The 22,852-nt window shown below is 60.1% G+C and overlaps 8 protein-coding genes across 9 annotated transcripts; 4 read left to right on the forward strand and 4 right to left on the reverse strand.

Annotated features, from left to right (window-relative positions):
• The first annotated feature begins 150 nt into the window (after positions 1 to 150).
• ERG3_2 (Delta(7)-sterol 5(6)-desaturase) lies at positions 151 to 2,526 on the forward strand. Its single transcript, XM_047991208.1, has 5 exons — positions 151 to 441; positions 508 to 571; positions 635 to 1,442; positions 1,504 to 1,570; positions 1,639 to 2,526. The coding sequence occupies exons 3-5, from the start codon at positions 863 to 865 to the stop codon at positions 1,967 to 1,969; spliced, it is 978 nt and encodes a 325-aa protein (XP_047847218.1). The 5' UTR covers positions 151 to 441; positions 508 to 571; positions 635 to 862; the 3' UTR covers positions 1,970 to 2,526.
• Positions 2,527 to 3,308: 782 nt separating this feature from the next.
• On the forward strand, positions 3,309 to 4,597 carry JDV02_009540 (uncharacterized protein). Its single transcript, XM_047991209.1, has one exon. It carries the CDS (start codon positions 3,413 to 3,415, stop codon positions 4,316 to 4,318), a length of 906 nt encoding a protein of 301 aa, XP_047847219.1. The 5' UTR covers positions 3,309 to 3,412; the 3' UTR covers positions 4,319 to 4,597.
• Positions 4,598 to 4,926: 329 nt separating this feature from the next.
• IML2 (Mitochondrial outer membrane protein iml2) lies at positions 4,927 to 8,255 on the reverse strand. Of its 2 annotated transcripts, XM_047991210.1 has the most exons (2): positions 5,535 to 8,255; positions 4,927 to 5,362 (listed from the first exon to the last, which is right to left on the reverse strand). In XM_047991210.1, the coding sequence occupies exons 1-2, from the start codon at positions 7,844 to 7,846 to the stop codon at positions 4,933 to 4,935; spliced, it is 2,742 nt and encodes a 913-aa protein (XP_047847220.1). In that variant the 5' UTR covers positions 7,847 to 8,255; the 3' UTR covers positions 4,927 to 4,932. The 2 variants fall into 2 exon arrangements, with proteins under 2 accessions (XP_047847220.1, XP_047847221.1); XM_047991211.1 differs by having other exon boundaries at positions 4,927 to 7,721.
• Positions 8,256 to 10,010: 1,755 nt separating this feature from the next.
• On the forward strand, positions 10,011 to 11,385 carry SEM1 (26S proteasome complex subunit). The gene is made up of 2 exons (XM_047991212.1): positions 10,011 to 10,335; positions 10,697 to 11,385. The coding sequence occupies exons 1-2, from the start codon at positions 10,194 to 10,196 to the stop codon at positions 11,035 to 11,037; spliced, it is 483 nt and encodes a 160-aa protein (XP_047847222.1). The 5' UTR covers positions 10,011 to 10,193; the 3' UTR covers positions 11,038 to 11,385.
• PGK1 (Phosphoglycerate kinase) lies at positions 11,237 to 13,184 on the reverse strand. Its single transcript, XM_047991213.1, has 3 exons — positions 13,045 to 13,184; positions 12,346 to 12,769; positions 11,237 to 12,267 (listed from the first exon to the last, which is right to left on the reverse strand). Exons 1-3 carry the CDS (start codon positions 13,108 to 13,110, stop codon positions 11,498 to 11,500), a joined length of 1,260 nt encoding a protein of 419 aa, XP_047847223.1. The 5' UTR covers positions 13,111 to 13,184; the 3' UTR covers positions 11,237 to 11,497.
• Positions 13,185 to 13,823: 639 nt separating this feature from the next.
• On the reverse strand, positions 13,824 to 15,798 carry JDV02_009544 (uncharacterized protein). The gene is made up of 3 exons (XM_047991214.1): positions 15,194 to 15,798; positions 14,870 to 14,960; positions 13,824 to 14,811 (listed from the first exon to the last, which is right to left on the reverse strand). Exons 1-3 carry the CDS (start codon positions 15,260 to 15,262, stop codon positions 14,249 to 14,251), a joined length of 723 nt encoding a protein of 240 aa, XP_047847224.1. The 5' UTR covers positions 15,263 to 15,798; the 3' UTR covers positions 13,824 to 14,248.
• A 767-nt stretch (positions 15,799 to 16,565) lies between these two features.
• On the reverse strand, positions 16,566 to 17,725 carry JDV02_009545 (uncharacterized protein). Its single transcript, XM_047991215.1, has one exon. It carries the CDS (start codon positions 17,691 to 17,693, stop codon positions 16,575 to 16,577), a length of 1,119 nt encoding a protein of 372 aa, XP_047847225.1. The 5' UTR covers positions 17,694 to 17,725; the 3' UTR covers positions 16,566 to 16,574.
• Positions 17,726 to 19,861: 2,136 nt separating this feature from the next.
• Positions 19,862 to 21,982, forward strand: JDV02_009546 (uncharacterized protein). Its single transcript, XM_047991216.1, has 2 exons — positions 19,862 to 21,756; positions 21,837 to 21,982. The coding sequence occupies exon 1, from the start codon at positions 20,638 to 20,640 to the stop codon at positions 21,706 to 21,708; it is 1,071 nt and encodes a 356-aa protein (XP_047847226.1). The 5' UTR covers positions 19,862 to 20,637; the 3' UTR covers positions 21,709 to 21,756; positions 21,837 to 21,982.
• The last annotated feature ends 870 nt before the right edge of the window (positions 21,983 to 22,852 follow it).

Genomic DNA, 22,852 nt, shown 5'->3' on the forward strand with positions numbered 1-22,852 from the left:
AAAGGCGTCGTCGACACCGTTGTCACGGCCTCGTCGATGGCCCTTTTTACCTGAGGTAAATACACTCTTTCATCAGTGCAGACGCGTACCTACCTAGTAGGCAGGAGCCTCGCAGACGGGGTGTTGCCTACATCTACCTAAGGTACCTCTAGACCTAGCAGGTAATTGCCCTGAGAGGTAGATATATATCGGCAAATAAAGGAATCGCACTAGCCCTTCTCCCCACGAAGGCTTGACTTTCGCTCATACATGTAACTACCTAGGTAGGTAGGTAGGTCATGCCGCAACGGCGTTTTGTTCTCCCCGACGACGTTGTTGCCTGAGTGCACTTCACATCGCGTACCCCACCAAACAAGCCAAGCGAGCATTGATGGCAGCACGTCCTGAACTGCAGTACAGTATGCGTAGGGCGGAGGAGAGGGGCCAATCTTCAAAGATCAGGTAATGGGTAAATTGGGCCGTTCAGGCCATGGCTGCTGACTGGTCCTGCCCGTCGCGGTACGACAGCCTAGCTAGGTACCAAAAAAGTAGCGGTCACAGCGGATGAGGACCCTTCCGGCGCAAGTTCTTCGTACGTGGACCACTTGTCTGCGTGGATACCTGCACTAACGTACTGGCCCCAAACGGGCGGTAGCGCGCATGGCCACTGGGCACCCAAGGTCCAAAGTACGTACCGCTCGGTGTTATGGACCCCTCCACTACTTGCAGCAAAAAAGTCATCCGATCGATAAAGTCATGCTTCCGAGTCCCGACCGGTTTTCTGGATTGAACTTCTGCCCACGCCACGCACCCGCGACGCCGTCAACTCCCAACAAACAATCCCGCACCCGCCACGTCCGCCGCCTGCGTTTCTCGTTACACGATGGACGTGGCTCTCGAGCTCCTCGATCCCCTCGTTTTCGACAAGGCGTACGCCTGGGCCTTGCCTCGTCCCAGCGCTGCTGGCGCTACCCCTGGCCACGCGCACAATGGCTCCTATCCAGATGCCAGCTCCAGTCTCCTAGGCAGCGCCACGGCGGCGCCTAACGCGTCCCTATGGCCGAGAGACAACATCTATCGCCAGATCATATCCATCATCATCATCACACAGCTGGGAGCGACGTCGCTCTACCTCTTTTTCAGCGCCTTGTCCTACTACTTCATCTTCGACCGCCGTCTCGAGTACCATCCCCGCTTCCTCAAGAACCAAGTACGGCAGGAGATCAAGTCGTCGCTCACTGCTGTGCCCTTTATTACGATTCTCACCCTGCCGTGGTTCCTGGCCGAGGTCCGGGGCAAGAGCCTGCTGTATGCCGACGTGAGCGAATATGGCTACACGTGGATGTTGGTCTCGACGGTGCTGTACATGGCCTTCAACGACATTGGCATCTACTGGATTCATCGCCTTGAGCACCACCCCAGTATCTACAAATATATCCACAAGCCGCATCACAAGTGGATCGGTGAGCAGGACATGCCCGCCAGTGGCGCCCACCGCCCATGCTGACCGTCCGTCACCATTAGTTCCCACACCATGGGCTGCCCTGGCCTTTCATCCGCTCGACGGATATGTGCAGTCCATGCCATACCAGTACGTCTCTCCCACCTCAGTGACCGTCCCTAGCGCTTGCCGCCCTTGTATTGACACTTGACGAATAGTATATTTCCTTTCATCTGCCCAATCCAACGATATCTCTACCTGGTCCTCTTCGTGGGCGTCCAGATCTGGACCATCCTCATTCACGACGGCGACATGATCACGGGCCACTGGACCGAAAAGTTCATCAACAGCCCTGCCCACCACACCCTCCACCATATATACTTCACGGTCAACTACGGCCAGTACTTTACCTGGGCCGATAGCTATTTTGGCTCCCACAGGGCACCGGACCCAGCTCTCGACCCTCTGCACGATGCACTCAAGGTGATGCGCGCCAAAGGGCTGGTGGACGAGCAGGGCAACCCCATCAAGAAGCCCAAGGACGAATAATCCACATTCCTTTTGTTGCGGGGGGGGTAGACTCGTTTCATGACATTTGAAAGCCTGTTTGTTCGAATCGCAGCTCTTGCAGCAGCATAATATCTCACCCTTGGTCGGTGGCGCCAAGAAGTGAGTCAGGGTGTTGGGTATTTCGACCTTGCCAGGGGCCATGGTGAGAGGACGAAGGGCCTTGGAAATATGTATTATACGGAATCAACGTTCTTTCAATGCGAGAGAGAAAGCGGTCTGCATGCTGATGCATGGCTTCCTTGGCTCACCGCCGCTCCGTGTCTCACCGTCGACTGACAGAACCGTGGACGTCTCCAGCCCTTTGGCACGGCGCACGCGTGCCGTTGTTTGACTCGCCGCATCACCCTTGCAGACGACAGCAACGAGTCGCGACGATGGGACAATGACACGGGCACCGCGTGAGATGTCTCTTTGTCGACGCCTGACATGACAACTGAGCAACGAGAAAGACGAGTCTTGCAGACTGCTTTGTCTGCTCGGGCCTGCTACGCAGGAGTACATACAGTAGTAGCCTTTATTAGTACAAACTATCTCACAAAGCCATTTGACGGTACACTGACTCGGCCTTGTCCATGTTGTTCAACGCACGAGGCCCGTAGAGTCATTCCTTCATCAAACAATGTGAAGGCGAATCGCCGTCCCGTCCTGGCGGATCGCTCCCCGGCAACGTCATACCATGTGTATGTTAGGCAGCCAGCCAGGCGCCGTTGTTCCCGCTCCCGCTCCCTTCCCTGGCACGCGCTCCCCTAATGACGCTCTGCTGCCGCGAGCACCCACCACTGCCACTACCACTACTACCATCAACATCAACGGGCACGGGAACGGGAACAAAAAGAAGAAGAAAAAGAGAGGGAAGACGCCATTGACGCCTTCCCCCACCCCCAAATCCACAAGCAGGTTTAGCAACAGTAACAGCCATTTAAATCCAGCGCGCGTGCCGGTCTGATCTGTCGACGACTCGCTCACGATAGAAAAACAGTCTTGCGGTGTCTTTCCTGGCTTTTTCCGTTTCTAATCCCGACTGTCGCAGAATTGATACTCTTGTTTTTTTTTCCTTTCGGTTCTCTTGCTAGACGGCTCTTCAGGTCGCGCGACTGGCTCGACGACGACGACGACGACGACGACTTTATAACTTGTCCCAGGTACGAAGGTACCTCCACGCGCCACCCACCCCGTCCTTGTGCCGCCCAGTCTAGGAACCTCGGCTTGCGCCAGCAGTGAGCACTAACAACGCCCCGCGCGCGCGTAACCAGTAGGTACTTTGTACGTCTGCAGCAGCAGCAGCACAAACACCATAACCTCGACATCGCCAACTTCACCACCACCACCCACCGCTTCCCCCATCAAGAAACATACCGCTTTGCGCCGCGCCGCGTGCTGCAAACAGCCGCCGCAGCAGCATCCGCAGCATCCACAGCAACCATGGACCTCCTCATCTCGCTCCCCATCCTCTCCTACTTCCTCTCCCCGCACGTCGCCTCGTGGTCCACGTCCATCAACATCATCTTCTTCTACATGACGTGGACGACGCTCATCATCACCCACCCGCCCGTCAACGTGCACATCGCCGGCATCCTCGTCATCCGCGTCTTCTTCTGGCTCGTCCCCTCGCTCCTCACCCTCGCCTTCGACACCGCCCTGCCCGGCCTCGCCGCCTCCCTCAAGCACGGCGGCGCCGCCTCCCTGCCGCCCCGCCACTCGCGCTTCCTCGCCCAGCAGCTCGCCGTCGCCCTCGGCAACCTCATCCTCGCCGTCGCCTTCGAGGGCTTCCTCGCGAAAGCCTACCTCGGCTTCTTCGGCCGCACCGACATCAAGACCACCACCACCCTGCCCATGCCCATGACCGTCTTCACCCACCTCATCGTCCTCTACGCCGCCCGCGAGATCATCGTCTACTACCTCCACCGCTACGTCCTGCACCAGAGCTCCCGCGGCGGGCACTCCATCCTCTACGAGTGGTTCTCCCACCCGCACCGCTCCTGGGCGCACTACCTCGGCGGCGCGCCCTACTCCCTGCTCGTCTTCGCCGACCACCCCCTCCCCTCGCTGCTGCTGCGCGTCGTCCCCGTCTACCTGCCCGCCGTCCTGCTAAGGCCCCACCTCGTCACCTACTTCCTCTTCCTCATCCTCACCACCATCGAGGAGACGGTCACCATGTCGGGCTACGCCGCCATCCCGGGCTTCCTCATGTCCGGCATCGCCCAGCGCAACGCCATCCACTACGCCTCGGGCGGCGGCGCCAACTTTGGCACCGTCGGCATCCTCGACTGGTTGAACGAGACGGGCGGCGGCCAGCACGTCCTCGACGAGATTGCCCAGCGCTACTAACTTGTGGCTTTGGGAAGACGAGTCTCATTGTTTGTTTTTCTCTTTTCCTCTCTGTCATTCTGTTTTTCCTGGCGTATTGGGCGGTGCTTTGCTGGCTGATACCCTCCTTAGAGGCGTTATTGCATGGGTTCCATGTAGTCATGCGTGTGTTTTGTGGCTTATTTCTGTGCTTGGGCTGCCGTTGCGTGCTGGGACCCAAAATGCACTGGAGTTGGAGTCGGACATTAGACGGAGGACTTGGAGTTGAATGGCTGCCGGAGGAGTGCAGTTGGATGCAATACATGGCACATGTGTGTTCTCATGCTGAGACCCCTCAGCAACCTCATGGGCGCGTCGGGATGTCCCCCAATGCTCCCTCTCCATGCCGCTGCGATTCCCAGCGTATGCTGCAGTTGCCTGTCTATGTGTATGTATAAGTGGCGCTCTTATATGCACATCTTTCTTACCTTGCCCATCTATACCCCTGGCGTAGCCCGTGTATCTAACACTCCCACATGTCCTTTTGGTGACCCAGAGTGCCATCTCCCTCTCTCTCTCTCATCCAACAGAACGAGCCTTTCTCTATCTCCCTCTGTCCCCGTCTCTCTCTCGCACTCACTCACTCGCCCACGCCCTCACCACCCCATCTTGCGGCGATACCACGCCACCGTCTCCAGCCCGCTCTGCACGCGCATGCCGATCCGTGCGTCGAGCGTGTACGCCTCCCACGCCTTGGCCTTGTCTAGGTGTGCCTGGCACTCATCGAGCTTGCGCCGCCGCCACGCCTCCGCGTCTTCCACCGCCACCGCCGAGCACTCCTGCTGCTGCTGTGTGTCGCCCACGCCCACGCCCTCTCCCTCTGCCACCGTTGCGTCTCTCCCTTGTGCGTTGCCCTTTGTCACAGTAGTGGTGGCGGCGTCTGACCCGTCTGTACTTTCCGTTGTCGGCTGCCCCTGCTTGGGCGGTGGTGGCCCCTGGCGGCATTCCGTCCACGCTATGACGGCGAGCTCGTGCGTCGCCGAGGGGAGCACGTAGTCGTCCCTGTTGGAGCCTTTGAAGGCGGATCTGCGAGCATTAGGGGTTAGCAAGGGGGTCGTGTGCTCCTTGAACGTCCTCGTCGAAGGACTCTCTCGATGAGATATAGTACACAAGGGACACATAGCGGTGCCCCGGACAAAGCAGTCCGCCGCCTGACAAAGAGAAAACAAGGGGGTGAGGGAGCCAAGGAGCAACTTACCGGTCGTGCGCCGTGACATGCTCCTCGAGCAGCGCGCGCGCCTCATCCAACTTGCCCTGGGAGCGCAGCAGCGCGGCCGAGCTCACCGCCCACACGGCCATCTCGTCCTTGTCGGCGCGGATGCGCGCCACCATCTTGTCATCATCGTTGCTGTCGTCGCCGAGGCCGGCCGTGCACCGCGCCCACGACAGGTTGGCCAATCCACGAGCCATGTCTGCGGCGGCCATGCGCTTGTGGCCGCTCCACATGTAGCACATCTCCATGGCTGGGCTCGTGCCCACGGCGTCGGCCAGCGGCACGCCCAGCGCCTTGGCCCGCGCCTCCCACTTGGCCAGCTTGCGCTGGATGAAGGTCTCGATGGGCAGCTGCCGGGCCATGAGGCGCTTCTTGCCGCCTACCTGTGGGGCCTTGCGGAGGAACTCTTCGGCTTTGGCCTTTTGCCTGAGCGCCTCGGCCATGCGGGCGCTTGATGACTCGTCGCCGTCCTTGTCGGTTTCCCCGCCGTCATCACCACCACGGCCCTGGGCGGCAGCAGCAGCGGCAGCAGAAGCGTGTACGGCATCGCGGTACAGCTCGAGGGACGCGCAGCCGGCCATGTAGTAGTACATGGCGGGGCTCCAGTCGTTGACCTCGAGGCAGCGCAGAAAGGTGTCGCGCATCAGAAGCCAGTCCTGTGCGATCATGGCGTCGACGGCGAGCTCAAAGTTGTTGAGGGCGGCGACTTGCTTCATCTTGGACTCGGGTCCGCGGCGCAGGAGGGCGATGGCGTCGGCGAGGCGGCGCTCGTTGGCGAGCAGGCGGGCCTCCTCGACGCGCCACAGCTGCGAGTCCGGGTAGCGGGCGCGCAGGTCGGCGAGGAGGGCCTCGCAGCGGGCAATGGGTGGGCCAACGGCCTCTGATGATGATGATGGTGCGGCGTCATTATTGTCGTCGTCGTCGACGACGTCGTGCCGCGCGTCGGGGAGAATGTCGACGGCGCCGAGCAAGCCATTGTAGTAGCCCAGCAGGACCATGCCGGCGAGGGCGCCGTTGACGTTGTGGTGCGCGGCCGAGCGCCAGAGCATGCGCACGCCGCGCGCGCGGTCGCCGTGGAAGCCGACGATGGAGAGGACGCGCGAGAAGGACGGCGGGGTGAGGCTGAGGATGAGGAGGATGATGCCGAAGCACATGTTGGCGCCTGAGTGGATGAAGACGTCGATGGGGTCGTGGGTGCTGTTTCGGGCGTGCAGCGCGCCCTTGCTGGATGGCGACGACGGCTTTGTCGACGAGGAAGAGGAGGCAGTGGTGCCGTTGGCTGTGTTGCCGTTCCGTTGTTGCTGCGGCGTTGCTGATGTCGGTGATGGCTCGTTCACGAGCTGCAGCGCCTCCGTCTTGGCCTCGAGCGTGCCACTGGAGTTGAGCGTCCCGTTGGACTCGAGCGTCTCCTTGGGCGCCGGGAGCGGATCGGATGTCGTGGCGGAGAATGACACTGATGATGATGCCGCTGTTGATGTCGTCGTCGTCGTCGTCCCGGTAATGGGCGTCTGCTGCCCCGAGGGCTTCTCCTTGGCATCGACAAACTCCTCTTCAGATCCGCTGCTGCTGCCGCTCTCGAGGCCCCGCTCATCAGTCAAGCGGCCGTCACGCACGGCTTCGGCCTCCATGGCGATGATGCCCTCGAGGATCAGGTACGCCTTGCGGAGCTTGTAGAAGCTGCGCATGGCCTCGACGAGGCTCTCGTGCAGGACGCCCACGACGGCGCCCATGAGCTGCGTCTCGGCGCGGACGAGGTCGTACTCTGTGCCGGGGGCGTACACGCGCGGTGCCTGCGAGCTGCCTCTTCCTCCTTCTCCTCGTCCTCCTGCTGCTGCGTCCTGAACCTGGAGGTGCTGGTGCTGGTGCTGGTGATGATTGCGCAGGGCGCGGCGGTGGTCGGCGGCGGCGCGCGTCTCGCAGTCGGCCAGCTTGGTGGCAGCCTGGGCCATGACGTCCTTTTCGAAGCCCAGGACGGAGCGCATGAAGAAGGTGACGGCCTCGCCGAGGTCGTGGAAGGACGAGTCGCCGCGCTTGAGCCCGGCCCAGGCGCCGTCGATGTCGTCGTTCATAATGAGGCTCGTCCATGCGAGGGCGTCGCGCAGGTTTTCGCGCTCGCGCGCCGCCACGGCCTGCGCGGCATCATTGTCGGCTGTCGCGGCGGCGGCGACGACGACGCTGCTGCTGCTGCTGTTCCTGCTGCTGCCGCTGCTGGTGATGGCGCCGTTGTTGGTGTTAAGCTTGCCACCGTCGCCGGCCCCCGACGGAGTGGAGGAGCGAAACCAGCCGCCAAGAGGCATGATGGCCGTGGGCGAAGCTGCACGCGCCGCCCACCGTGGGCAATGACTGACCCCGTTGCGTTGTGTTTCCTCGTGAGTTGCGAATGGCGGGAGCTGCTGGTCGCGTGCGCTTTCGGGGATGCGGCTCAATTCAAGGCGCCTGCGGTGGTGGTAGTGGCGGTGGTGGGGGGAGTGCTGTAGGTAAACCTTTAGGCGGCGGTGGCGGGGCGCTGCAGGCGAAATAGTTCTGTACCTCTGTTCTTCTTCGTCTTTCTCTGGCTCTAGTACCCTTGTAACCTCGAGAAGCTTTTAGGGTGTAATTCAGCCACTCTCACTCACTCAATCAGGCACCCTCCACGCGGTGCTTCAATCTTGAATGACGGGGAAGAGATCTGGCTGGATGGAGGGAGAAACGGCCCGGTGGCGGCCCCGCGGGCTTTTTTAGAGAGAGAGAGAGAGAGAGAGAGAGAGAGAAAAACTCTCTGTAGCGGCCGTTTTGGACGGACACTATTTTCTCACTCGTACGTCGTATGTACGCGCACACACACACGCGCACGCACACACGCACGCATCACATCGAAGACACACACACGCCATCGAGCGCATCGGCGCCGGGCCCATCCATGGAATCCATTCGCTCATTGGGCTTGCAGCAACAGCATGGCCGAAGAGGGTTAATGAATGTACTGCACACCACGCCGCCAACAGGTAGGTAGCCACCCAGGTCACTACTATGGAAGCTCGTTGGCGGACGTTGGCTTTCCTCCTGCCCAGGAGGGAGGGAACACGATAACAGAGAGCCGAGCAGGTAACACCGTTATTAGCTGAAGTCGCGGACTTATGGGGTTCTCGGGGCATTACCGCCGGGTCTGCGGCGCGCCATGACAAGTGCCCGGGTGGTGACGTGACGTGACGGCTGCCCTGCCCTGCCCTGCCCTGCCCTGCCCTGCCGGAACTCCGGGGGCCCCGAAGGACCCGCGGGGTTCGGGGCCGCACTTGGATGCCGTGGCGTCTGCCGGCCTCCTGGCTCTCTCTCCATGCAGTTCTATGGGTTGCGCTGGCCGTTTGTTCTTGGACTGCTGCGTGCTGACGACGTGACGTGCCTTGAACAAGACCCGATGCGTGCTGAAGTACGAAGTATGAGGTAGATACGACCCTGCAAGTCCTTTGTTTGGAGCGGCTTCTGCTGCCATCCACGAAATGCATGGCGCCGCAGCGCATCAACTACACCTCATCAGTCACCCACCAAGTCGAGGTCCCTCGCCCCATGGAGCGTTTTCCTCGTTCCTGCAGGCACATAGGTAACTTTAGTTAGTACGTGCCTTCAATTAGTACACCGCAAGGGCCTGCAATTATAGCACTAGCACCCGCTGACGTCGTTGTTAGCGGCGCCCCATAGGTACCTACCGAGCGACAAACGGCGGTGACGCTGCTTCGTTTCTCCGTACTGAACTGCCCCTCCATGACGCGGACCCTGAGAGACGGTCGAGCACATTGCAAACCTTTCTACGTGCCAAAATGCCTCCGTGATTGTATTTGCCCATTGGTGTGACCGCGCATGGTATTTTGTGTAGGTGTGAATCTACAAACGAGAGAAGCTACCACGGTGGCTCAGCATGGCTGCTCGCGTGTCTGCGCGGGGCGACGGCATCGAGGACCGGGATGCAACTATAAACCAACACACGCAACGAAACAAAGCACGCACCGAACGAGCTTTTTCACTGAATGTCCATCAAATTTACCACTATGCGCCAAAAGGCATCCGGCCAAGCGACAATGTCCAAGCATCAATCAAGTTCTCCTCAACCGGAGCACGTCTTTGCAGACGCATGCCCACTTACCCTGCACTGCTTGGTACCCCCCAAAACTCCAACGGGAACCCGGCCCGGCATTTCTTCCGCCCCAGTGTTGGAGCTGCTCACTGGCGGTGCCCAGAGTGGAGCGCCTGCCCGCCCTGCAGCCAACCCGCCTCAGCCTGCTGGGGTGCAGCATGGAAGCTACGAGCACCACCATCACCTCACCTCGACCTACTGATCCTCCATCCACCAGAGCCTCACTCACCATTGCCGTCACCACCGCCACCACCACCACCACCGCCGCCGCGACACTCGCCTCACCAACCCGCCGCTCCCCCCATCCGCACTCTACCGGCCCGTCCACCGACTCGCCCGCTCCATCAACCCATCGACTCCAACCACCCAACGCATTCGTTACGTCCCAAGCGACACTCTTTTGACGACAGAAGCCAAGCCGAAGCCCACGCCCCGACGGCACAAATCGTCCGCCCCCCCTTCGCGCCCACCCGTGCTATATAAACGTCCGGCGCGAACCTACACCCACGCACACACACGCACACATACACACAGCAATGGCCTCGACGGACGCCAAGCCCGCAGAAGACGCCTCCAAGGCGCAGTCCGAGACGCAAGGCCAGCTCCCGGCCGAGCAGCAGAAGCCCACGAGCACCGCCCTCGGTGAGGACGACGAGTTTGAAGACTTTCCCGTCGATGGTGCGTTCTTCCTGCCCTGCCCTGTCCTGATCTACCCCTCTCCCCGCTCCTGCGCTCCTCGTCTCTGCTCCGATCCGATCTCTCCTATTCCGTCACCAGCACCACCATACGGTCCACCGGGCACCCGTCTTGGCCACCTAGCGCGCGCTCTCCCTCGGGGAACGGAAGAACTCCCGCTCTTTCCTCCCTGCGTTTTGCTACGCAAAGGGTTGAAACGTTAGCCCAGGACTGTGCCTGACGGGGGGAGAGAGACCGACAAGGGCCCAGGACGGGATATGCAAAGTGTCGATTTCTTCTTCTTCTTCTTCTTCGTGCTTGGACCGCGAAAATCACTGACCCCGTGTGTGAACCCTTGATATAGACTGGCCCGAGGACCAGACCGAGGCGGCGCAGCAGGGCGGCAACGGCGAGGCCAAGCACCTCTGGGAAGAGAGCTGGGACGACGACGACACGAGCGACGACTTTTCGCAGCAGCTCAAGTACGCACCCGCCCGCCCGCGCCCTCATTTGATCATTCCCGTTCCTCTCACTCTGGCACTCCTACCCGCCCCCATGCGCTGTCCTAGCGACACGCGTTCTGAAACCCCTCTATTTCCCCATTTGCCTCCCTTCAGCGCTATGCATGGCATGATGCTGACTTTGTTGCGCTTTCTTTCTGCTAGGGAGGAGCTCAAAAAGGTGGACGCTGCGAAGCGGAGGTGAAGCGACGCTCTCAAAAGGATGAAGGAAGTAGGAGGATGCGGGGAGTGGACTGCGACCCGGTTGCTTCGCATGTGAGACAGGGAGGGGACCTGCATGGACATAGACTCGCAATGGAATGGGATTGAAGCACATTGACGAAGCCGTACTTGGTGGACCTTCTGCCATGAACCAACCAGGCAGGAGGCTACGAGACGACTACAGCAGGGCCTTGCCACGACACGACAGTCGAGTGACCTCACAGTCTTGTACGCCTACAACGTCAACTGCCTGTATAAACATTTGCCATCTTTTTTGTTGTGTATACATTTCACATCCTTACTCTTCCTACAGCAGAGACATGCCTTGCCGACCTGTACACGAGTCAAACTAGCCCCCTCTTTTGCCGGACAAGAGCAACGGCATCTCGCGCGTTCTTTTTTCACACATCATGGGGGAGAGGCCACAAAAAGGACCATTCCATCTACTTACTCGACAGGGCAACCACGCCGGGCAGGGCCTTGCCCTCGAGCAGCTCGAGGCTGGCGCCGCCGCCCGTGGAGACGTGGCTGAGCTTGTCCTCGACGCCGTAGTTGGCCGCGACGGTGGCGGTGTCGCCGCCGCCAATGATGACAATCTTGCCGTCCTTTTGGCAGCCATCGACGACGGCGTCGAGCGTGGCCTTTGTGCCGTGGGCAAAGTTGGGGAACTCGAAGACGCCGGCGGGGCCGTTCCACAGAATGGTTTTGGCGTCGGCAATGGCCTCCTTGTACAGCTCGACCGACTTGTCACCGCAGTCGAGGCCCATCCAGCCCTCGGGGATGCCGTCCTCGTCCGAGGCCTTGCCCGTCTTGGCGTCCTTGGCGAACTTGTCGGCCGTGATGTAGTCGACCGGGAGCACCACCTTGACGCCCTTGTCCTTGGCCTTCTTCATCAGGTCGGGCACCGTCTTGGCGCCGGCTTCATCGAACAGCGAGTTGCCAATGGCCATGCCGTCGAGCTCCTTCTTGAAGGTGAAAGCCATGCCGCCGCAGATGATGAGCGTGTTGACCTTGTCGAGCAGGTTGTCGATGAGCTGGATCTTGTCCGAGACCTTGGCGCCGCCCAGGATGGCCAGGAAGGGACGCTGCGGCGACTCGAGCGCCTTGGCGAAGTAGTCGAGCTCCTTCTTCATGAGGAAGCCGGCGGCCTTTTGGGGTAGGTCGACGCCGACCATGGACGAGTGCGCGCGGTGGGCGGTGCCAAAGGCATCATCTGGCAGCGGTGGTGGCGGCGGTCAGTTTCTTCTGGACGGGTTGGTTATGGGGGGAGGGGGAAGCAAGGACAACGCACTGATGTAGACGTCGCCGAGGGCCGTCAGGCCCTTGCGGAATTCTTCGACCTTGGCCTTGTCGGCCTTTGTCTTGTTGCCGTCCTTGTCCTTGGCGCTGCCCTCCTCCTCGATGTGGAAGCGCAGGTTCTCGAGCAAAACGACGGCGCCGCCGTCGGCCTTGCTGACGAGGGCCTCGACCTCGGGGCCGACGCAGTCGGGGGCAAAGGTGACCGTCTTGCCGTCGAGCAGCTTCTCGAGCTCGGGGACGACGGGCTTGAGCGAGTACTTGGGGTTGGCCTCGCCGTTGGGGCGGCCCAGGTGCGACATGAGCACGACGGCCTTGGCGCCGTGGTCGATGGCATACTTGATGGTGGGCACGGCGCCGACAATGCGCTGCGGGTTGGTGACCTTTTTGTTCTCGTCGAGAGGCACGTTGAAGTCGACCTGAGATAAGAACCGAGCGGGTTAGCATGGCGGTGTTTTTGGCTTGGGGGGGCGCACCATGTATATGTGTATATATGGCAGTTCTCGTCTTCTTCAAGCGCAATCATTCGGCCACGGTGAAACCAGCCTGCGACTCTGACCGACGCTCGACGCTATTCCCGCCGCCATAGATGGAGCCGGCAGCAACCACCATCACAGCCATCGCCCAGGGCGTCATGTGCCGTCTGAAGAGGGGAGGGGGACAAAGGGGGGGGATTCCGTGCACCCGGACTCACCCGAATCAGGACCCTCTTGCCCTTGAGGTCGACATCGGTAATGTTGAGCTTGTTGGAGAGCGACATGGTGGCGGCGGCTGCGTGGGCTCTCGACGACGTGTTAAGGAAGCGAAGCTGTAGCAGGCACGAAAAACGGAGCGGATTCGTCTTTCGTGGCGGGGCGTGAATTGTATGAATGAGGGAAGATGATGGGGATGCTGCTGGCTGTCGCGGTGGTTGTGGTAGTAGTGGGATGTTGCAGACGGGAGCGAGGGGGAGGAGGGGTGGTGGGCAAGGTGGGGTAGGTACGTAGGCAATTCGCAGGCGCTGTTGAGGCAAGCTCTGGCGGGGCAAGACTCGCGGCGGTGGTGAGGTGGCCCACGGGTGACGTGAAGGAAAACACAGCAGATGAGGTGCTGAGGTGGGTGGGCTCAGTGCCGTTTGCAGTTCAGTTCTGCCCCTCGGCCCACCATCACCGGTCACTGCTACTGCCATGGAGCGACGGGGGCCCATGGAAAAATCACTCAGTGCCCGCCGTGTGCCCTGCGACGCCCCTCCAGATAAGAGAGTCGGGCCCTTTGCTGCTGATAAGGTCATTGAATACGTACGCAAGTCGTGTCCGTCGTCTAATTAGTTTGACGGCATTTAACTTGGTCAATTGGCTTATTTGCAGAGCCTCTGATGGTCGGGCGCGGCAGCGACAGGCCGCAAGGAGCGCCTCCTACGGCGCTTCTAACATGCCATGCCATGCGACTCGTGTCACGATGAGGCATGCTAGTAGGAGGGCAGACGGTCCAGCGTCAGAGGATGAGGGCGTGCGTGGCCGCCAAGCATAGTAGTATTCAAAATCGGAACCCATCTACCCATGCAAAAGACACATGAAACCCAGGTACACTCGAAACACACATCGACGCAGCAAAGGAGACCCGTGCTCCAAACGCCATACGGTGCAGCCCAAGCTATTCCAAACAATCAATACCCTGATGGCACACTGCACGAAACGCGACGAGCACACTCGGCCACAGCCGCTCAATGCAGACACATCATTAACTGCCCGCCGTTCAACAGTCATCGTCGCCCGCCCGCTCGCCGAATAGTCGTCCGTCGCTCGCTAGTCCGAGGCGTTGGTCAGAGACAGGTAGGCCGTCCAGGCGATGCCAATAGTGGACACAAAGGGCTACGTCGAGTCAGTTCATGCGCGTCTCGCGACCCAAAAACAAAGGCATCAGGGCGTTCTCACAAGCTGAAACTGCACGGGCATGAGGCGAAAGTTGACAATCTGCACCGCCGGCCACACCATGTAGTTGGCCTTGAGCGTCGGCACGTACATGTCGCGTAGCTTGTGGCTCACGGCGCGCCGGCCGCCGCCCTCAGCCACCGTCATGGCGACAAAAAAGAGCCCCACGCCAAAGGGCGCGTAGATGAGCTGGTCAAAGACGACGCGCTTCATGGCAGGCCCAAAGGCGCTCGTCTTGGTCATGGGAAAGGCGCGCTCGAGGAAGCGGAACCACTTGAACTGCAGCGGCGCGATGCAGAAGCCGTACGCCATGAAGCGCGTGAGGCGCTCAAAGTCAAACGGCGGCGGCAGGCCTATCTTGGAGTCGGGGATCAGGTCGCGGTCGTTGAAGGGGTTCTTGCTGTCGAGCTCGTGGATCTCGATGGCGAAGCGGTCGTCCTTGGTGACGCCCCCGGGCTTGCGCACGGCGCGCTCGCGGATCGACGTGATGGTCTGGGCGACAGTGTCGGCGATGCCTCCGAGGATGGCGTTGGTCACCATCATGGTCATGACTGTCACTGTCAGCTCGCTGCATGATCCTCTACCGATGCTTTGCCGCCGTAGACGTACGTGGTCGCTCCTCATAGTAGCTGTTGAAGCGCGCCGTGAGGCGGGCGACGAGGGCCATCTCGATGAAGAAGATGATGGTATGGAGCAGCGGCTGGTCGATGACGGACGGGGTCAGTTCTCCTGCAATTGCGTGCACTTGTTTGTTTTGTCCTCGCGTGGGCTGCGTGCGGGACTGCTTTTGAATGCGGGCTCCCGCTCCTCCTGGACACGACGGTGGACCGCCGGTGGGTGGAGCGGGATCCGTGCAGCGGCTGCCAGTCAAGGCAGCGACGCCATCTTTGCGTTGCGAGCGGGCATGAGGTTAGGGGGAGGGCGGTCACGTACAATGCGTCCAAAGATGAACTTGCTGTTGACGGCACGGGAGATGCGCCGCCGCGACAGTTCCCAGGGCATGTCGGCGGAGAGGGATGCACGAGCTGGGCGAGGATAGACGTCGGTGACGCTGGAATGGAGCAGGCCGAGGGTGCAGATCGCGTGGCCCCTCGGGTGCGGCAGATCAAGGGTGGCTTGCTGGTCGCTTCGTCGCTCGATCGATCGATGACGACACCGCGATTGCGATGCGTTGAGGCGTTTGCTAGGGGTCCGGCGTCGGGGGCCCAGGGGTCGCTGCGGCTTGCCGGCGGGTTTCTGGGATGCCCTGCGATGTGAGGCACTCGATACGTGGCAGATGCGGGTGGGTGACGATGGAGGATGGAGAACAAGTCCGGGCGATGGGCATGAAGGAAAAGGATGGGAGAAAGGGAAGAGAGGACGGGCGCGGCGGAAAGAGATGGGGAAGGGGCACGGCGCTGCGGAGACGGCGGTCGCATGGACGGTCAGGTCGCACCAGCAGAAACCTGGAGAGACTGCGATCGGCGCGAGGCTGAGTGCCAGTGACTGAGCGGATTTGAGGGTCCGGTAAGTTTGGGGGTCTCAGGCGTTTCTTTTGCATGTCTTTGGGGTGGTACAACCGCTGTTTTGGGCGGGCTGCTCCCGGCGGCCCATGCGGTGACGACGCAGCCGCGGCGGTTGGGCCCCCCCGACGCCGTTGTGCTGCGGCGCACCTATTCGGATCGGCTGCGAGCTGCTCGGGCATTGGATGCACTGGACGCTGTTTGCTGCAGTGCACCTTGGCTGTGGCTGCAGTGCTCCAGTGAGTGAGGTGCCTAGGTCCACTAGGTGAAACTGGCAGTGAGCGCATTGCCTAATCATGGTACCTACACAGGCACCCGACAGCCGGGCGGTCATAATAATCACCTCGGCCAGCCGCTCCAATTCCTCCACCTCCCTCTGGCCAAGCTGTCCGTTTCCATCTCCACATGGATGGCTTCGCAATCGTCTGTCTCACCCATGCCTGGTGGCGCCCATCGCAGCTGGTGTCCATCATTCCAATAAAAACCATTCAACCCGTATCAACCCCCATTTCCGTTCGTTATTTTCCCTCGCCATCGTAGCCAACGCTGTCGTTCGCGCGAGAAATCTCGTCCTCCACGTCACGTCGGCATCACCGAGCCCTGGACCAGACTTCAGAGCACCCTCCTCCATGCCTGGCCTCCACCGCTGACGTCGCACGAAGCTCGGCGGCAACAAGCAGTCCGCAAAACGAATCACGGCGGGGGAACCAAGCAAGGCAAATGACGTGGCGCATCGCATCTATTGCCTCGCACTGACTGTCTACTTACCAAGTACTATAGTACTTTATAACAGGTACAGACACGTCTTTCCATCAATTCCACGCTCTGCTCCGCAGCTCCACGATTCTCCGCGTTGCCTCGTCAAAGTCCCGCCGGTTAATCTCGCCCGACTTGACGGCGTCGACGAGCGTCTGCCGAATCTCCACGCCCTCGGTCACGTTGAGCTGGCTCGCCAAGATCAGGTCGTTGCCCGCCTTGAAGGCCAGCTTGGCACGCGCCTTGATGTCGCCGTACGGCACGATGGAGCCCGCCTCCATGGCCTCGGTGATGGTGACGCCTCGGAATCCGAAACGCCCGCGCAGCTCCCGCTTCATCCACTTTTCGCTGAGGCCCGCCGGCATGTCGTCCACGGCCGGGTAGATGGCCCACGACGGCATCACCATGTCGACGCCCGACCGGATCGCCGCCGCGAACGTGGCCGTGTCCACCGTCCTGAGCTCCTTGAGCGGCACGTTGAGCGTCACGGGCGCGAGGTCCGTGTTCTGCTCGACCTCGGCCGCGCCGAGCCCCGGGAAGTGCTTGATGGTGACGAGGATGTCGCGTTCCCGCTGCGCCTTGACGAAAGGCACCGCGGCGTCGATGACCTGCTTGGCCGTGGTGCCGTACGAGCGCCCATAAAAGTCGAGGAAGTTGCCCGGCTTGCGGTACACGCCCATGACGGGCGCCAGGTTGACGTTGATGTTGTATGCCTTGAGCGCCTGACTGGCCTCCTTGCCGGCCTGCGTGCCTGCCGCGCGCGGGTTCGCCGCCGCGCCCACCTCGCGCGCCGTCTGGTCCGGCCCGTAGTCCTTGATGGGCTTGAAGATGGTGCCCCCCTCCTGGTTGGTCATGATGAGCAGCGACGTGTCGCGCCCGTACTTGGAGCGTAGCAGCCGCCGCGCGGGCGAAGCGCGGTATGCCGCCAGCAGCTCCCCCATCTTGGCTGGCGTCCCCGCGTTGATGTGCAGGTCGTAGAGCAGCACGCCGCCGACGAGGCCCGCGCGCGTGAGACGTAGGAGCTCCTCGGGCGGGTCGCTCGTGTTGTACGAGTATATGACGTGCTGGCCCGCGATGAGGTCGAGCTCCGAGGGCGACGCCGGAGGTCGCGGCGTGGCGCTGCTGGCACCGAAGAGGAAGCCCAGGGCGAGGGCGCTGAACAAGGTAAATTTCATGATGTGACTGACTCCTGGAGACGTGATTTCTGCCACCTGTGTGAGTCGCTCGACCTGCTTCACCTGGTCTTCACCAAGCCTCTCTTATAGCCCACGCGGGCGACGTCTCCTCGCCGCCATCTCATACCGTCGGGGCATCCGTCCAGCACGCCAAGTCCACGGCTGCCAATGTAACATTGCATGTCCCAAGATCGGCCCGCCCCTCGTGTGTGTGTGTGTCCGCGACAAACGCCGGGAGAGGCGCCCTTGATGTAGTAGTAGCAGCAAACAGCAGTCCGCTTTCCAAGGCCGTGGCGTGTCTATCCTTTGATGGCGCGGAGCCTAGAACAAGACCCTTGCCTTTGGGGCTGAAAGACCGGATGGCCTGCCAGCGAGCTTAAACTACGACAAGCCGGGAAGCTTGACCGTCTAGGGGGCCAAGGTACCATGTCGGGGTAGCAGGTTACCATGGGATTGGAGGTGTCGAGGGACCCTGGATGGTAAGTAAGCGGACGGACGAACTATCCCGCGTGGCGGAGGTAACATGCATGCGTGCATGCGGGGTGAATGCGGCCAGCCAGCCATGAATAGGGACGCTGTTCAGCAGTACGCTTGGTGGATGTTTGGCTAGGTGGGCATTTGGAGGTGCTCATGGCACATGGACTAGACTTTGTTGAAGCGATTCACAAAGCCCTCGTACATTCATTGCAGATGATAAGGCATGACTCTGTGGAGTATAGGGTACCCATTGGAGGTGGTTGACTACGTAGGCATTGCGAGTAAGAGACGTTCATGGGCATGTCACGCGACGGAGACAAGAGGGACTCGTGGTTTGTTGTCGTTCGTTTTAGCAGCAACGGCGTCTTAGTGCAACGGATTTCTTTGAATGGCGAGTGTTGCGTAGCCTGCCGCTTCTTGACATGAAGCTGACATGAAGCAACATAAAGATGAGGAGTGCCGTCCATAGCATCTCACACACAAGACCCGTCCATGCCCCATAGAGCGGGAAAGTCTGGGGATCGAGTCGACATGCCCAATCATGCCATGCCATGGAGGCATTTCCACCTCGGAACTCGTGGTCGTCATCTGATGTGCCCAGTCATGCTCCAAGGCTTCAGCCTCCCCAGCGGGGTGCGGACGGACTTCCTGCAGTTCCTGCTATGACCTTCCCCGGACTCGACTCCATCTGATGAATGGAGCGCGAGCCTCCGGGGGCGGGGCGCCTGGGGGGACGATGCCTGCCTGGTGGCCAAGTTTATAGCAAGTCAGCGTGCTCCCACTGCCGAGGTCACCAGCCAGTGAGGTATGTGACGTTTGTCTAGAAAACCTGGCTGCTGTTCGGCGTATCGAACAGGGTGAGCATCGGCATTACCATTCCATCGGCGTGTGTAAAGCATGTCTGTCAACACGGTCAGCCAGGGCTCTTTGCTCTTCTTCTGGCTTGTGGTCCAATTCGTCGGGCTGTGAGCACAGTGCGTGCTGGATGTACAGTAGTCTGCTGTCGTCCAGTCCAGACTGACTGCGTTGCCATGCATGCATGCATACATGCAGTTCTGGGCCCGGGTCCCCGGCCGGGTCCATTGATGAAGGTGGCTGGAGGCACAAACTTGAAACACTCAGGAGTAGTTGTCCACGTGCTGCGCACTGATGGGGAAGACAAGGTCCGCCGACGTATCTAGACTTCTAGAGCCCCTGACACGGAGTAGAGTACGCGCGACTCCTCCACTGGTTGCTCATCTACTTTGTATCTATTTACACGAGACCGTGGTCCGTGTAATCTGCTATCTACCGACGTCGTGCATATCACTCGGCGCTGTCCATCTACATGACTAACTCACCCACTCCACGATACGATGATGGGAGGGAGATGTGCACAGGGGCAACAGTTGGTAACTCCTCAAGCTATTATTGTACCCGCCCCGGCACGAAGGCATTGCCACAGCACCCACATCCCCTCCGCCAGGCGGATCACCCTGGCCAACGACTACAACCAACTAGCACAGTATCGTACTGTAGTATTGTAGAACTCACTCCCTATACAGTACCATATAGGACCCCCATCATACAGTGCCATGTGGGCCTTGACATCTATCCACGCGGTTCCCATGTGGGGAGGCACAGGCCAACGTCTGCTCGAGGCGTCAACGGTGGCGCGTGGCACTGATCGCTTCCGACGCCGTGGCCCAGAAACTTACTATTTAGCCAGGCACGCCACTCGCAAAGTTCCCCCAACCGCTCTCCATCTCTCCGCCCACACGGGTGCCACTGACTACATTGTGCGTCTGTACCTACTTGCAATGTTGTATGATACCATGAGAAGAGCCGCACTCCAAGTGTTGTGCTGTTATCGAGACTGGACAGTGCATCGATCTCCACGAACATGACCCCCGCGCCCCCACCACATTGACGTGGTGGCGTCGGCTCCCCTCACGAGTTACAACCTTATAAGATCTGACGCGGGTCCGGTGGATCGAATTGTTTGCTTGCTGCTATTATTTCACCACGTCGCACGTCCCGCGCCGTGGTCTGCGCCGGTCACGGGAGAGGTAGCCTGGAGCCGCGCGAAGAGGGCCCCATCGCGATGGGGACTGGACTCGATGATTATGTTCACCATGAAGCGCTACTACAGTACAGTATATGCCCAGCTCGACGTGTGGCTGTTTCATGAACTCGCAACATGGGGCCCCCGTGGCCCATCATCGTTGATGGTGCAGCAGTATACGGACAGAAACCCCGCTTGATCCTGATAGAGACGACGACGACTTGAATCAACAATCAATGCCCCGTGTGTCTGCTTGAAGACGGGACAAAGCTCCCCAGTTCCCCCCCAGAACCGTTCACGTACTTATATCTCAGGGAGATCCATCAAATCCTCCGTTATGACAGTGCTGTGTGATCGACCTGTTGCACTCCTTTACATAGTTCACCACCGGCTTCATTCAACACTATTATATAAGTACTCAAAATGCGTCTCCAACTCGCCGCCGCCGCCGCCCTCTTGGGCCCCCTCGCCCTGGCCGCTCCGTTCCCGGCACGTGTAGCGGAGCTGGACCAGCGAGACAGCCTGCAGCCCGTCACGAACAACCAAAAGCCCACCACCACCGTGACAAACAGCGTGCAGCCCGTCACCTCGGATCCTAATACGCCTACCACCTCGAACCCTCAGCCTACCACTGCGAACCCTAAGCCTACCACCGCGGACCCTAACAAACCTACCACCTCGGCGGCGGCCCCGCCGAAGCCCGATGCCACCACGTCCAAGGTTGAGGGCGTGCAGCCTGTTACCTCAGACCCCAAGCCTACAGGCACGGCCACAACCAAGCCTGATGCCACCCTTCAACCCGTCACCTCCAACCCCAAGCCTACAGGGACGGCGACAACAAAGAAGCACGATGGCACGCTGCCGCCATGCCATGGACCCAAGCACACAACCTCGACGACGAAGCCCGATGCGGCGACGTCCAAGGTCGAGAGCCTGCAACCTGTTACCTCAAACCCCAAGCCTACAGGCACGGCTACAAACAAGCCCGATGCCACTCTTCAGCCCGTCACCTCAGACCCCAAGCCCACCGGCACGGCCACAACTAAGCCCGATGCCACCCTTCAGCCCGTAACGTCCAACCCTAAGCCCACCGGCACGGTCACAAACAAGCCTGATGCAACGACTTCCAAGGTCGAGGGCGTGCAGCCCGTCACCTCAAACCCCAAGCCTACCGGCACGGCCACAAACAAGCCCGATGCCACCCTTCAGCCCGTCACTTCACACCCCCAGCCCACCGGCACGGCGGCCCCGAAGAAGCCCGATGCCACGACATACTTGGGCACGCACACGGCCGTTCCCACAAACTCGGCGCCCCCGCCGCCTCCGATCCAGCCGCTCAACATCTGGCAGGTCAAGTGCAAGGAGGATGCGAACACGGCGATCTGCCATGCGCCCTACGGCTACTGCCACATGGGCATGTACTACATCCAGCTGGAGAGCAACCCGCCGCACGGCATCGAGTGCTACAACAAGTGCGGTTGCGTCAAGTATTAACAAGAGACTGGATTTTGTCGCGCGAGAGAGCGATGACAACTTCTACACGTAGGTGGGACTACACCTGTCAAGTCCCGCTCTTTCCTGCAGCGTACATGTAGTCGCTGACAGAGTGGCGGGGAGGGCAGTTATGAACGCAGAGATATGGTTATGATTGTGTATATGAAGCGCAGGTCTCCTTGATGGATCCTAGCTGCTCAAGCATGTGGTTTGATGACACCACTTTTCAACTTCAATGTATTGTATTTCAGTTCAGTTAATCAATTTGCGCCACACGTTGGCTGTGTACATCAATTGATGTGCGTGCAATGGGGCAAACACTCAACATATGGGCGGAAGACTTCCGATCCGTCGCCTCCCAATTATTGACATGCAAGGGCACGCCCTTGCGTGATGACAAGTTGTGTTTAAGAGATTGGAGTTCACGCTGTTGACGCATGCTAGAGTCCCGAAGCACCTGCGCCACGGCACCAGACACTTAATCTTCTATGGGAAAGCAGAGCGAGAATTGGGGAAGGCCTGCAAGCATGGTGCAACTGCGTCTAGTTGCATTTCAGGGAACGTGTAGGTCGTTAGCGCATGCCGGGCCAGATTGGAGGGACATCTTAGCCTTCAGCCCTATCCATATCACCCAGTCTCTGACGACAGCGCCCAGTACCCCGCCCCATTAGTTACATGTTGGAGGACTTGCGATGCCTCGACGTTGGTGGTGGACTGAGTGAGCAACTTGTGGCGGAGCCAGATCTGAGTGAAACGGCGCATCACCCGTCTTGGCGATGTGAGATTGGGCGACATGGCGTTGCAACGGTTTTCTGTCATTTTCCGTGAAATCCGAAGTCCGGATACCTGTATTCTTTCGGCTCGCAGCTGGACAGAAAACGGGGCCGATATTGGCCAGTGAGAGGACCCTACGCCGCAGGCCAGCCGCACGTGCTGCACGATGGCATCGTATCTCCACCACGCTCTCACTCCGGCCATGACGCCGAACAAGAACCTCTCGCATCATCTGGTGGCCTGGAAGCGCGGAGACAGGACTTTGGCATTGCTGGTTTAGGCTGTTTACATCTTCGGTGCTCGGGGTTTGGCGCCGGAGGGTGACGACTCGCCACTCACGGGCAATAATGTCCGTGTAAGTCCGCAGCCA

This window comes from Purpureocillium takamizusanense, chromosome 10 (genome assembly GCF_022605165.1).
Source record: "Purpureocillium takamizusanense chromosome 10, complete sequence".
Lineage (NCBI taxonomy): Eukaryota > Fungi > Ascomycota > Sordariomycetes > Hypocreales > Ophiocordycipitaceae > Purpureocillium > Purpureocillium takamizusanense.

Bases quoted from the DNA above. Each gene is read 5' to 3' on its own strand.
- JDV02_009545 (XM_047991215.1), bottom strand. From the start codon at position 17,693: ATGAAATTTACCTTGTTCAGCGCCCTCGCCCTGGGCTTCCTCTTCGGT.
- ERG3_2 (XM_047991208.1), top strand. From the start codon at position 863: ATGGACGTGGCTCTCGAGCTCCTCGATCCCCTCGTTTTCGACAAGGCG. The intron at 1,443-1,503 runs GTGAGCAGGACA...CGTCACCATTAG, and splicing joins GCCGCATCACAAGTGGATCG to TTCCCACACCATGGGCTGCC. The intron at 1,571-1,638 runs GTACGTCTCTCC...CTTGACGAATAG, and splicing joins GTGCAGTCCATGCCATACCA to TATATTTCCTTTCATCTGCC.
- JDV02_009544 (XM_047991214.1), bottom strand. From the start codon at position 15,262: ATGCCCTGGGAACTGTCGCGGCGGCGCATCTCCCGTGCCGTCAACAGC. The intron at 14,961-15,193 runs GTACGTGACCGC...GTCATCGACCAG, and splicing joins AGTTCATCTTTGGACGCATT to CCGCTGCTCCATACCATCAT. The intron at 14,812-14,869 runs GTACGTCTACGG...TGACAGTGACAG, and splicing joins CTACTATGAGGAGCGACCAC to TCATGACCATGATGGTGACC.
- JDV02_009540 (XM_047991209.1), top strand. From the start codon at position 3,413: ATGGACCTCCTCATCTCGCTCCCCATCCTCTCCTACTTCCTCTCCCCG.
- IML2 (XM_047991210.1), bottom strand. From the start codon at position 7,846: ATGCCTCTTGGCGGCTGGTTTCGCTCCTCCACTCCGTCGGGGGCCGGC. The intron at 5,363-5,534 runs GTAAGTTGCTCC...TAATGCTCGCAG, and splicing joins CATGTCACGGCGCACGACCG to ATCCGCCTTCAAAGGCTCCA.
- JDV02_009546 (XM_047991216.1), top strand. From the start codon at position 20,638: ATGCGTCTCCAACTCGCCGCCGCCGCCGCCCTCTTGGGCCCCCTCGCC.
- SEM1 (XM_047991212.1), top strand. From the start codon at position 10,194: ATGGCCTCGACGGACGCCAAGCCCGCAGAAGACGCCTCCAAGGCGCAG. The intron at 10,336-10,696 runs GTGCGTTCTTCC...CCCTTGATATAG, and splicing joins TGAAGACTTTCCCGTCGATG to ACTGGCCCGAGGACCAGACC.
- PGK1 (XM_047991213.1), bottom strand. From the start codon at position 13,110: ATGTCGCTCTCCAACAAGCTCAACATTACCGATGTCGACCTCAAGGGC. The intron at 12,770-13,044 runs GTGAGTCCGGGT...TTCTTATCTCAG, and splicing joins GCAAGAGGGTCCTGATTCGG to GTCGACTTCAACGTGCCTCT. The intron at 12,268-12,345 runs GTGCGTTGTCCT...CACCGCTGCCAG, and splicing joins CCTCGGCGACGTCTACATCA to ATGATGCCTTTGGCACCGCC.